This window comes from Lutra lutra, chromosome 13 (genome assembly GCF_902655055.1).
Source record: "Lutra lutra chromosome 13, mLutLut1.2, whole genome shotgun sequence".
Classification (NCBI taxonomy): Eukaryota; Metazoa; Chordata; class Mammalia; order Carnivora; family Mustelidae; genus Lutra; species Lutra lutra.
In genome coordinates, this window is record NC_062290.1 from 4960841 (window position 1) to 4973542 (window position 12702).

The 12702-nt window shown below is 38.7% G+C and overlaps 1 protein-coding gene across 1 annotated transcript in view; it reads right to left on the reverse strand.

The window, feature by feature from the left end:
- Nucleotides 1–12702, reverse strand: part of CENPP (centromere protein P) — a 219170-nt gene that overhangs the window by 188540 nt on the left and 17928 nt on the right. The window contains exon 4 of the mRNA XM_047701079.1: nt 4329–4417. Within this exon, the coding sequence (XP_047557035.1) occupies nt 4329–4417 (89 nt within the window). The remainder of the gene's footprint in view (nt 1–4328; nt 4418–12702) is intronic.

A 12702-nucleotide genomic window follows, 5' to 3' on the forward strand; every position in this document is an offset into this window, starting at 1 on the left:
CTCCCTCAAAGGAAAGACATGACACAAACTGTTCACTCTTGGGTAAACTTAGGGGAAGAAAGCAGCCCCCATACAAGTAGGTAACAAGAAATCAGCTAAAATTTCAACAAATTCTTAGAGACAAATGTGGGATAGAGTGTGCTTTTGGAACAGATCGGAACCCGAAGACACAAAAGGACGCCACCAGAAAAACCAGGGTCCTGTCAGTGGCACAGGCATGAGGAGGTGGTCAGCACTGCTGGGGAAGAAAATGAAACCAGAACGCTTTTCTGATGGGAACCCAAACCCCTGAGCCACTGAAAAAAGAGGCAACAAAGCAATGGAAGAAAAAAATCCCTTGCTTCTAAGGGAGAAGCAGAAGTTGACTTTGGTAGAGGGAGAGAAAACACTCCTGTTATCAAGAAAAAGGTCCACTGCTTCAGGAAGAGGGGCAGTGGCAAAACGGCCTGTTCCATGGGAAGAGCAGGAAACCCACTGGGCCCAAGATCCTACACCATTACCAAGCGTTCACCTGCTACCCCTGCTGGGAGGAACAAGACCAACCCCAGATCCAGGCTAGCTTTGGCTGTACTGAGGAGGAGGAACAGGAACACTGGGGAGCCCACACCCTGAGGTGCAGGATTGCCGAATACTGAAGATGGACCATGAAAATACAGAACTCCCATTATTCCGGCCACAAGCAGGGCATAAGTAACAAGCATCCACAACTGCTACTGGGGGAGTGTCAAGAGTGTGGGGAAAGGGTCACCTCAGAAAGGCAGAAAGCTGAGTGGATCAGGGACACTGAGGAGAACCCTCCGGTTCCCAAAACCCTATTCTAAGCATAAGGAACAACTGAACTTGAATTTGAATCCACAGCTGCAAGAATTTGAAACCTGTGGTGATGTGAAGCCTGAAGATAAGGAAAACAATAAAAATCAAACATAGCTCAGTGCTGATGACCTTGCTTTAACCCCATCCTAACAGGATGATAAAAGAAACGTGCTCACTTTTCAGCATAAACACTTTGCTTGAGTCTCTATCGATTTTCCACAGATAAAGTCCATCATTCAATTAAAAAAAAAATGGTGACGCACAAAAATTCAGGAAAAGACTCCAGAATCAGCATAACCAAGTTCAAAGATGACTTAGATGTTGGCACTATCAGACAGGAACATTAAAATAACCATGATTAAAAGTCACAGACAGGGATGCCTGGGTGGCTCAGTCGGTTAAGTGTCTGCCTTCGGCTCAGGTCATGATCCCAGGGTCCTGGAATCGAGCCCCATGTCTGGCTCCCTGCTCAGAAGGGAGTCTGCTTCTCCCTCTCCCCTGCTCATGCTCTCTCTTTAATTAATAAATAGAATCTTGGGGCGCCTGTGTGGCTCAGTGGGTTAGGCTTCTGCCTTCGGCTCAGGTCATGATCTCTCAGGGTCCTGGGATCGAGCCCCGCATCGGGCTCTCTGCTCAGCAGGGAGCCTTCTTCCCCCTCTCTTTCTGCCTGCTTCTCTGCCTACTTGTAATCCCTCTCTATCAAATAAATAAATAACATCTTTTTAAAAATAAATAAACAATATATTTTTAAAAATAAATAAAAATAAGTCACAGAGACAGAAATAAGAATGGAGGGTACCAGGGGCTGAGTGGAGGGGAAGATGGGAAGTGACTGATGCATACAGATTCTCAATTTTACAAGATGAAAGGGTTATGAAGATAGATCTTGGTGTACACATTTAAATACATTCTGACATATTTATTAGTACTGAACTGTACTCTTAAAAATGGTAAGTTTTGGGCGGCTCAGTCGGTTAAGCTGCTGCCTTCAGCTCAGGTCATGATCCCAGGGTCCTGGGATTGAGTCCCACACTGGGCTCCTTGCTCGGCGGGGAGCCTGCTTCTCTCTCCGCCTCTGCCTGCCTCTCTGCCTACTTGTGTGCACTTTCTCTCTGACAAATAAATAAATAAAATCTTTTTTTAAAAAATGGTAAGTTTTACATTATACATATATTTTACCACAATTTTTTAAAATGAGGGGAAAAAAGATATAGGACAGTCTTGTATCCTGAATGTAGTGGTGGTTTCACGATGCTACAGAGGTGATAAAATTGCATAGAACACACGCACACAAGTGCTTATAAAACTGGTAAAATCTGAAAAAGGTCTGGGTTTTACTTATATCAATTTTCTGGATATGAGAGTACATTTTACTGATACAAGACACTACCACTGTCAGAGGCTGGATGAAGGGTATATAGAATCTCCTTGTATATTGGTTTATTTACAACTCCCTGTGAATCTATAATTCTTTCAAAATTAAAACTTTAAAAATATGTGTTAACAAGAGATGAAATAACATTGATATCAGTAATTATCGAAGGTGTACAGCTGGTTAATTACACTATTATTTTTACATATATATATATATATATATATATGAAAACCTCCAAAATGAAACACTAAAGAAAAAAGTAGCTATGATTAACATATTAAAAGATCTAGTGGAAAAGTTATACAAATACATAAATGGGGAATTTCAGTAGAGAGAGAGAAAGAAATTAAGAATCCAATGAAAGTGGTATAAATGAAAACATGACATTAGAGGTGAAGGCTCACTGTCGGGCTGGACTTCAGCTAAGGAAACAATCTGTAAATAGGGTAATAGAAATTATCCAAACTGAAATGCAAAAAATAAAGAAAATAAAGAAAGAAAAGGATAAAAGAAAGAGAACAAAGCATCCAAACCTTGAGAGAACATAACAAATGCCCTAATATATGTGCAATTAGCACTGCAGAAAAAGAAGAATAGAAAACAGGGCAGAAGTATTTGAAAAGATGTGTTAGGGAATATTCACACTAAAATACCTCAGAAATAACACAAACTGTAGAAAAACAACATTAAGAGAAAGGTTTGAAGGCAGCCCAAAAAACGAGAAATTACAGCAGACTTCTTGTCATGACCTATGCAATCCAGAAGCAACTGGAAGAATATCTTCAAAGATGTGGAAGAAAAGCTGTCACTCCCGCTGTCAGTGGTCAACACCACATTCCCAGTTTTCCTCCTCCCTCACATAGTTGTTCCCCATCCAGTTCCTCTGCAGGACCCTCTCCCCACTCCGCAGTACAGCTGAATTCCACACGGTCCATTGCTAGTTCCTCCCCTATTTCTCTTTATTCTCTCCATAAGCAATCTCATTCCTCAAGCCCAAGGCTTTAACTTCTACCCACTGGCAGAAAACTCGGGGGCTCCCCCTCCTACCTACACTCTTCTGAGCTGCCTACCTCATATTTTTACTTCAGGGTTTCACAGGCACTCATCATCTCCAGCCTGAAGTCACAAGCTCACTTGCCATGATTCTCTCTACTTTCCCTATCTCAACAAATGCAATCACCATCACCAAGGAGTGATCTCCTGTCAGTGGCTCCTGACCTCCCATTCAGCCAACAACTGTGCTTTCTAAATATCCCCCAAATCCAAATCCAACCAGCTCTCTATCTCAGCTAATTATTCTAGTTCAACCTAGAAATTTCTGATGTGTGAACTATTTTTACAGGCTAATCACTGACCTTGTTGTATCTACTATTGTAGCCCCCTTCAGGCTCTTCTCCCTGAAGCATCCAGTGTATCACACTTCTGCTTTCCTTAGGCTTTCCTTAGGCTTTAAGTAGCTTTACATTGGTCTCAGGCCTATGACCAAACTCCACACCACATGGACCTCACGTACTTGGCAGGCCTCATGCCAAAGCACAAGCCCCAGCTTGCACCCTGCTCCAGTCACACTCGCCTCCTGTCAGCTGCTCAGACAGCACGCTCCCTCCTTGCACGGTGCCTGCACATAACTGCTCTGTCGAGGGCCTCTTTGTTAGTTTACACCTACACATTTTTCAGATGTTGCCTCAATTTTCAGGAAATGATTCCATGCTCTCCATGAAAGTCAGGCTCCTGATGTATGCTTCAATAGCATTATGTAACTCTGTTCTGCAGCACTGAGCACAGCCACAATTTTAGATTTATTTCTACCATTATTTAACTTATGACTTCAATAGGCTAGAAACTCCTTGAGTATCAAAGATTTTATCTGTTCTTCGTTACATTTGAATGTCTAGCACATTAACATAGTTAATGTGTAATACATTTTCTTTGGATGAAAATGTATTACATTTTCGTTGGATGAAAAAATTATATAGAGAATATGGACTTAATACATAAGCCATATATATGATTATGAATATAAACCATATAATGTTAATGTTACACTTTCAGAGATATTTTGATATTTACTTACCAAAAAAAAGGGTAAACTTAAAAATGTAGGTGAAAACAATAAAAATTAAAATTTAGAATATCTTACCTAGACACAAATTCACTTAATTCTGAATATTCGGTGGGCTCCATTATTATGTTGAGGTCAGTAATAACAGAAGATAAACTCTCCTTATTCTAAAATAAAAAAAAGTTTATCAGATCACAGTAAACATTTAATTAAAATATAAAGACAAAAATTGCTTAAAATATGCAAAATGAAATACCACCAACAATAGGAAAAGGTAATTAAGAGAAAGCACTGAAAGTACTGGTTATTTGTTAAAAGAATAAAATCAGATCTTTACTCCATACCAAAAGCCAAAATAAACTCCAAAAGAATTACTTACTTAAATGTAAACACTAAGACCATAAAATATTAGCAGGAAATATAGATATTTAATGGATTATTGAGTGAAGAAACTTCTAAGCAAATAGAAAAAAATAAGCAAATATAAACACATAAAAAACTGAATATTTAGGGGCGCCTGGGTGGCTCAGTGGTTAAAGCCTCTGCCTTCGGCTCAGGTCATGATCTCAGGGTCCTGGGATCAAGTCCCACATTGGGCTCTCTGCTCAGCGGGGAGCCTGCCTCCTCCTCCTGTCTCTCTCTGCCTGCCTCTCTGCCTACTTGTGATCTGTCAAATAAAAAAAAAATAAAAAAATAAAAAAATCTTAAAAAAAAAAAAACCTGAATATTTATACAAAAAATGACTTTATAAGAGAGAAAAAACAAACTGATGAAGTTCTTTTTTTTAAAAGATTTTGTTTATTTATTTGACAGAGAGAGATCACAAGTAGGCAGAGAGGCAGGCAGAAGAAGAGGGGGATGCAGGCTCCCTGCTAAGCAGAGAGCCCAATGCAGGGCTTGATCCAGGACCCTGAGACCATGACCTAAGCCGAAGGCAGAGACCCAACCCCTTGAGCCACCCAGGCGCTCCCGATGAAGATTTTTTTTACCATGAACATGACAAGGGAAAATGAAAACCAAAAAGAGAAAAGTAAAAGACATAAATTAAAAACTCAAATGTAAATAAATAATAATCTCACTAGGAGAAAGACAAATATAAATTAAACCAATGGGATAACATTTTTACCTATAAAATCACTTCGACAAAGCATATTTTAAAATATGCTTTTTCCCTATACCAGCAGTCTGACTTCAAGAGTTGAACCCGAAATAGCAAGAAATGACGACAAAGCCCAGCTGCCTATTACAAAACACAGAAATAACTCCATATTCAAAAGTGGGAATTGTGAAATAAACTTAAATATTTTGATCTGTAAATTCAGGTTTTCTACTTTATCCTCTATTCTATAGTTGCCTATCATTTCTTCTTCACTGGTTTTTGTTCTTATTTTTGCAAAAATCATATATTGATTCTTTATGGTCTTCCAGATTATTCTTTTCACTTGTTCTTGTAGGTGATTTTTCTCAAGACTGTCCTCCATTCACCTCCTGTTTACTTCCAATGTAGTTCTCAGCACAAGAATCAGTTTCTTTCTCTCAGCTCTCTTTTCTCCCATTCAATTTTCTTCCAAGTTTTCATCTGGTAGCCGGAACAGGTTTTATAGAGTGTGTTCCTGTATTTCCCAAATTAATTCTTATTAAGTGAACTTCTCTCCACTTTCTTATTAATTCGTTTCATGACAGTATGTTTGGGTAAGTCCTAAATGAAGATGAAAACACTCAATACTGTATCTGTGTTCTCATTTGGAGCCACTATATGTTCACAGGAGTAGATCTAGCAATTTTCAGTATTTTGTAAGAACAAAGTGAGTGGATACTACCTGACATTTCCCATTTGAGCGCTGACTTGCCTCTGTATTTTGAGTGGCTAGAGAAATGGATACTAAGGGTTTATAATCTTTGTTTACTTCTTCAGCTGCCGGATGATACAGTGGGAATTGTTAGGAGCAGCTACACTTTAGGCAGGCTGTCTGCAGGCATCTACCACCACATCTAATCAAAAACAAATTCCAAAGGCTCTTAAAAACTGGGCAAAAGTCCTCAATGTACATTTCTTCAAGGATGTTCAAATGGGCAAAATGCATCTGAAATAAAGCCTAAAACATTGGTCATCATCTGGTCATTCCATTTGACCCAGCAATTCTATTCTTAGATATACACCTAAGAAAAATGAAAACAGGGTGCCTGGGTTAACGGTGGGTTAAGCTTCTGCCTTTGGCTCAGGATATGATCTTAGCGACCTGGGATCACTCCCTGCATCAGGCTCTCTGCTCGGCAGGGAGCCTTCTTCTCCCTCTCTCTCTGCCTGCCTCTCTGCCTACTTGTGATCTCTGTCTCTCAAATAAATAAAATCTTTTTTAAAAAAAGGTTTCTAAAAAAAAAGAAAAATGAAAACATATGCCTAATTAAAAACTTACACATGAATATTTATAGCAACATTAATAACAGCCAAAAGGTGAAAACAGCCAAAATGCCCATCAACTGAAAAATGAGTAACAAAATGTTCCACATTTTGTGATATATGTGATATATGTACTGGATGTGTACAAAATGTTCCACACAATGGAATGTCAATACAAAAAGTAAAAGAATGAAGTAATAATACCTACTACATGAAAGAACCCTGAAAACATGACCTAAGCGAAAGAAGCCAGTCAAAAAGATCACATATTAGAAGATTCCATTTAAACAAACTGTCCAAAATATAAAAACCCATAGAGAAAAAACATAGCTGTTGCATAGATCTGGGCAGAAAGAGAGGGACTGAAGCTAATAAAAATTAAGGGGCTTCCCGGGTACCTGGCTGGCTCAGTTGGTTAAGCGTCTGCCTTGGGCTCAGGTCTCAGGGTCCTGGGCTGGAGCCCTATGTCAGGTCCCTGCTCAGTGGGGAGTCTGCTCCCTCTCCCTCTGCCCCTACCCCGGCATACACGTTCTCTCTCAAATAAATAATAACTTTAAAAAGGGGGGGGGGGCTTCCTTTTGAGTTGGTAAAAAATGTTCTAAAATTGAAGTGGTGATGGTTGTACAACTCTGAATATACTTAATTTACTCAATATATACTTCAAATGGAGGAATTATTTGATATGTGAATATCTCAATTGACCCATTACCAAAAAAAAATAATAATCTCAGAGGCACATCTTGTCTTTTGCTTGAGTATGTGTGAGTGTGTTGGATTTGGGCTTTTGACCATTAGGAAAGGCAATTAATCCTATCACCATAAAGCCTATGATTTATAGGTCCCTCTTTTGTTTTTGGCAGTTTGAGGATTCTGTTTAGCCATCGGAAAGCGGACTTCAACAAATTTTCCCATCTCTCAACATCCTGTGATATGGCTAAGTAGGTCTTTCCTTCCCAGTTGGTAATGAGGGGTGGACTCTTACAGCCTGACTTCAAGACCCCTCCTTAAGTCTCAGCACACCATTGATACTTTCTATCAAGGTCCAGTTAACTTAAGTCTGTAGTTCTCATTTTTCTCTAAAATTTAAGAATTATGGGTACAGGGGTATCTGGGTGGCTCAGTTGTTTGAGCATCTGCCTTCAGCTCAGGTCATTCATGATCTCAGAGTCCGGGTCGGACACCCATGTCTCCCTCTCCCCTTCCCCCCTGCTCCTTCTCTCCCTCTCTCCTCTCTCTCTCTCACACACCCTCACTCTCTCTCTCAAATGAATAAAATCTTCAAAAAAAAGAGAATTGTGGGTATAGACATTCAGGAAAAGGTCCTATGAACTTTACAAAATTTACATACTGTTAATAAAATACACAGCATCACACTTCAATGTTTTCTTTCACTTGGGTTTGAATGTCATCATATCAGATACATTTTCTTTGGAGCCTATGATATGGTGTATAATTGATATAGAATGTATTACTTTCAGGTGTAAACTATGATGATTCATTATTTGTATATATTGCAAAATGTTCACCACAATTAAATCTAGTTAACATTCATTACAATACATACTTACAAAATTTTTTTAAAGATTTTATTTTTAAGTAATCTCAACACTCAACATGGGGCTTAAACTTACAACCCCAAGATCAAGAATCTCATGCTCCATTGACTGAGCAAGCCAGGCACCCCACAGATTTTTTGTTAAATGAAAACTTTAAAGATTCAACCACTTAGCAACTTTGAAATAAGCAATTAAGTATTAACTATACTCGCCATGCTCTACATTAGATTCCTGTGATGAACTGAAAACTGAAATTTTGTACCTTTTCACTCCCTGCACCTATTTTTGACATATCCCCAGCACCCTGCCTCTGGCAATCATGAATGTGATCTCTATCTTCGAGCTTTGTCATTTTTTGGTTTTGGCTTTTTTAGATTCTACACATAGGTTGAGATCATATAGTATTTGTCTTTTCCTAACTTATTTCACTTAGCCTAATAATCTTAAAGTCCCTCAATGTTCTCACAAATGGCAACATTTTATTCTTTTTTTAAAGATTTATTTATTTGAGAGAGAGAGGGAGAGAGCAAGCACAAGCTGGGGAGAGGAGTAGAGGAAGAGAGAAAAAAAGAAGTAACTCCCCACTGAGCAGGGAGCCTGCCTTGGGGCTTGATCCCAGGACCCTGGGATCATGACCTGAGCCCAAGGCAGACGCTTAACCAACTGAGCCACCCAGGCACTCCTCAAGCTTTTTTATTAGATGAATAATATTCCAGTACATGTATCACATTTTCTTATCCATTCATCTATGTATGGATACTTGGGTTGTTTCCATAGCTTGGCTATTATAAGTGATGCAATGAACATGAGGGTACAGGTATCTTTTTTAGTGTTTTTGTTTCCTTCAGATGAATACCAAAAGTGGAAATGCTGAATCACATGGCAGTTCTATTTTTAATTTCTGAAGGAACCTCCATATTCTTTTCTACACTGACTGCATGAATTTACATTCCCACCAATAGTACACAAGAATTTCCTTTCCATCCTGGCCAATACTTGTTATCTCTTGTCTTTTTGATAATTGCCATCCTAATAGGTGTGAGGTGATTATTTCATCTGATGGATTTCCTCCATTCCCCAATTTCTTTGTGTTTTCATGTACCTATTTGGCCATCTGTATGTCTTCTTTGGAAAAAAGTCTATTCAGGGGCACCTGGGGGGCTCAGTAGGTTAAGCCTCTGCCTTCAGCTCAGGTCATGATCCCAGGGTCCTGGGATTGAGCCCTAAGTCAGGCTCTCTGCTCAGCAGGGAGCCTGCTTCCCCTCTTTCTCTCTCTGCCTGCCTCTCTGCCTACTTGTGATCTCTCTCTGTCAAATAAATAAATAAAATCTTAAAAAAAAAAAAAAGAAAGAAAGAAAAAGAAAAAATGTCTATTCAGATCCTCTACCCATTTTTAAATCAAATTGTTTGGTTATTCTGCAATTGATTTATAGGAGTTCTTTTTCGATGCAATTGTTTTTGTAATTTCTCTTCTTTATAGTTCATTATTAGTGAATAGAAACAACAGATTTTTGTATATTGGTTTTAATATCTTGCAACTTTATTGAACTTATTAGTTCTAATAATTTCTTGGTGGATTCTTTAGGGATTTCTATATAGAATATGATATCATCTCCAAATAGTGACAGCTTTACTTCTTCCTTTCCAATGTGAATTCCTTTTATTTCTGTTTCTTCCCCAATTGCTCTGGCTAGGACTTCCAATACTATATTGAATAAAAGCAGCAAGGGTCTTAGAGAAAAACTTTCATCTCTTCACCATTGAATATGATCTGGGTTTCTCATCTATGCCTTTATTAGGTTGAGATATGCTCCCTCTATACCTACTTTCTTGGGAGTTTATATAAAAAAGGGATTTCAGGGGCGCCTGGGTGGCTCAGTGGGTTAAAGCTTCTGCTTTCAGCTCAGGTCATGATCCCGGGGTCCTGGGATGGAGCCCCGCATCGGGCTCTCTGCTCTCTCGGGGAGCCTGCTTCCTCCTCTCTCTCTGCCTGCCTCTCTGCCTGCTTGTGATCTCTCTGTCAAATTAAAAAAAAAAAAATGCTTTAAAAAAAAAAAAGGGATTTCAATTTTATCAAATGCCTTTTCTGCATCTATTGAGATGATCATATGATTTTTATCCCTCATTTTGTTAATGTGGCAGATCACAATGATTGTTGCAATTGTTAAACCATCTTTGCACCTCTGGAATTAATCCCACTTAATTAAGATGTATGATCCTGGGGCGCCTGGGTGGCTCTGGGTTGAGCCTCTGCCTTCGGCTCGGGTCATGATCGCAGGGTCCTGGGATTGAGCCCCGCGTCGGGCTCTCTGCTCAGCAGGGAGCCTGCTTCCCCCTCTCTCTCTGCCTGCTTCTCTGCCTACTTGCGATCTCTGTCTCTCAAATAAATAAATAAATAAATCTTAAAAAAATAATAAATGAAAGAAAAAAAAGATGCTTTTGTTAGTCTTCTTAAACTCTCAATACTTCTTTTATGATAGAACATATAATCTATCCTAGAGAATGTTCCCTGTGCATTTGAGAAGAATGTTTTGTTTTTTGTGAATGGAATGTTCTGTATGTATATGTTAATTCCATGTGGTCTAACCTGTTGTCAAAGCCCCAGATTTTCTGTCTGGATGATCTACCTATTGATGTAAGTGGGGTATTAAGGTCCACTACTATTACTGTACCGCTGTCCATTTCTCACATTAGGTCTGTTAATATTTGCTATATATTTCAGTGTTATTTTGGGTGCAAACTTTTTTTTTTTAAGATTTATTAGAGAGAGAGAGAGAGAGAGAGACCACAAGAAGACAGAGCAGCAGGAAGAGGGAGAAGCAGGCTCCCCATTGAGCAGGAAGCCCAATGAGGGACTTGATCCCAGGACTCTGGGAGTAGAAACTGAGCTGAAGGTAGACGCTTAACTGACTGAGCCACCTGGGTGCACAAATATTTACAAATGTTAAATTCTCATGTTTATTAACCCCTTTGTTGCCCTTGTCTATTATGCATCCGTAAAAGTCCATTTTGCCTGATGTAAGTACAGCTATTCCAGCTTTCTTTTGGATCCATTTACATGGAATATCTTTTTCCATCCATCCTTTTAGTGTATATCTGCCATTATGTCTAAAGTGACTCTCTGTAGGCATGTATAGATGGCTCTTGTTTTTTAATCCATTCAGCCACTCTACATCTTTTGAATTGACAATTTACTCACTTTACATTTAAAGTAGTTAATGGATATGTACTTATTGTCATTTTGTTATTTTCTGGCTGCTTCGTAGTTTCTATGTTCCTTTCTTCTCTTACCCTTTTCCTTTGTGGCTTGACTTTCTTTAGTGGTACACTTAGATCCCTTTCCCATTATCTTCTGTGTATCTACTACACGTTTTTGGTTTGTGATTACTTCCACGTAACTTGTATTTATAACAGTCTACCTTAAGCTGATAGCAACTTCAAACTTAAGTTTGAAGACATAATAAAGCTCTACATTTTTACTCTCCTTCCATGTAATCTTATGTCTTTTTATCATGAGTAACCTTTAACTAATCATGTATTTTTACTACTTTTGTTTTTTAACTTTCACGCTAGCTTTATAAGTGATTATTCTACTACTTTTACTATATATTTACATTTACCAGGGGATTTATACTTTCATGTTTCCATGCAATAATAAGGGCCCTTTCCTTTCAGCTTAACGAAGTCCCTTTAACATTTCGCACTGAGGCCAGTTTAGTGGCAGTCAACTCTAGGTTTCATTTGTCAGGAAAACTCCTATCTCTCCTTCAATTCTGAATAACTTTGTCAGGGAGAGTATTCTTGGTTGGAAATTGTTCTCTTTCAGCACTTTGTGCTACTCCCCTCTTGCCTGAAACATTTCTGTGGCAAAATCTGCTAAAGGTCTAATGAGGGGTTCCCTTGTATTTAACCAATTGCTTTTCTCTTGTTGCTTTTAAGATTTCCTCCTTGTTTTTTAACTTTTGACATTTTAATTATGATCTTGGTCTCTCTTCGGTTCATCTTCTTCAGAACTCTCTGGGATTCCTGGATCTGGGTGTCGCTTTCTCTCCCAAGGCTAGGTAATTTTCCACCCATTATTCCTTCACATAAATTTTCTGTCCCTTTATCTTACTTTCTTCTGAGATTCCTATAATGCCAAGGGTCAGTTGACTTGATTTTGTCCCTTAAGTCCCTTAAGTCATCTTTCCTTTCTTCATTCTTATTTCTTTTTGCTTCTCTGATTGGGTCTGCTCCTCTGTCCTGTATTCAAATTCACTCATCCTTTCCTCTATTTAGTCTGCTGTTGAAACCCTCTACTGTATTTTTCAGTGAAGTTATTGTATTATTCAATGGTCAATGTTTCAAATGCTATTTGCCCCCATTTCTTTTTTGAAGTACATTTTTCTCCCCAAGTTCAATGAGCATCGTTATGACCATTACTTTGATCTCCTTTCAAGTAATTATCTCCATTTCAAAATTTTTTCTAAAGTTTTATCTTTTTCCTTAGTTTCGA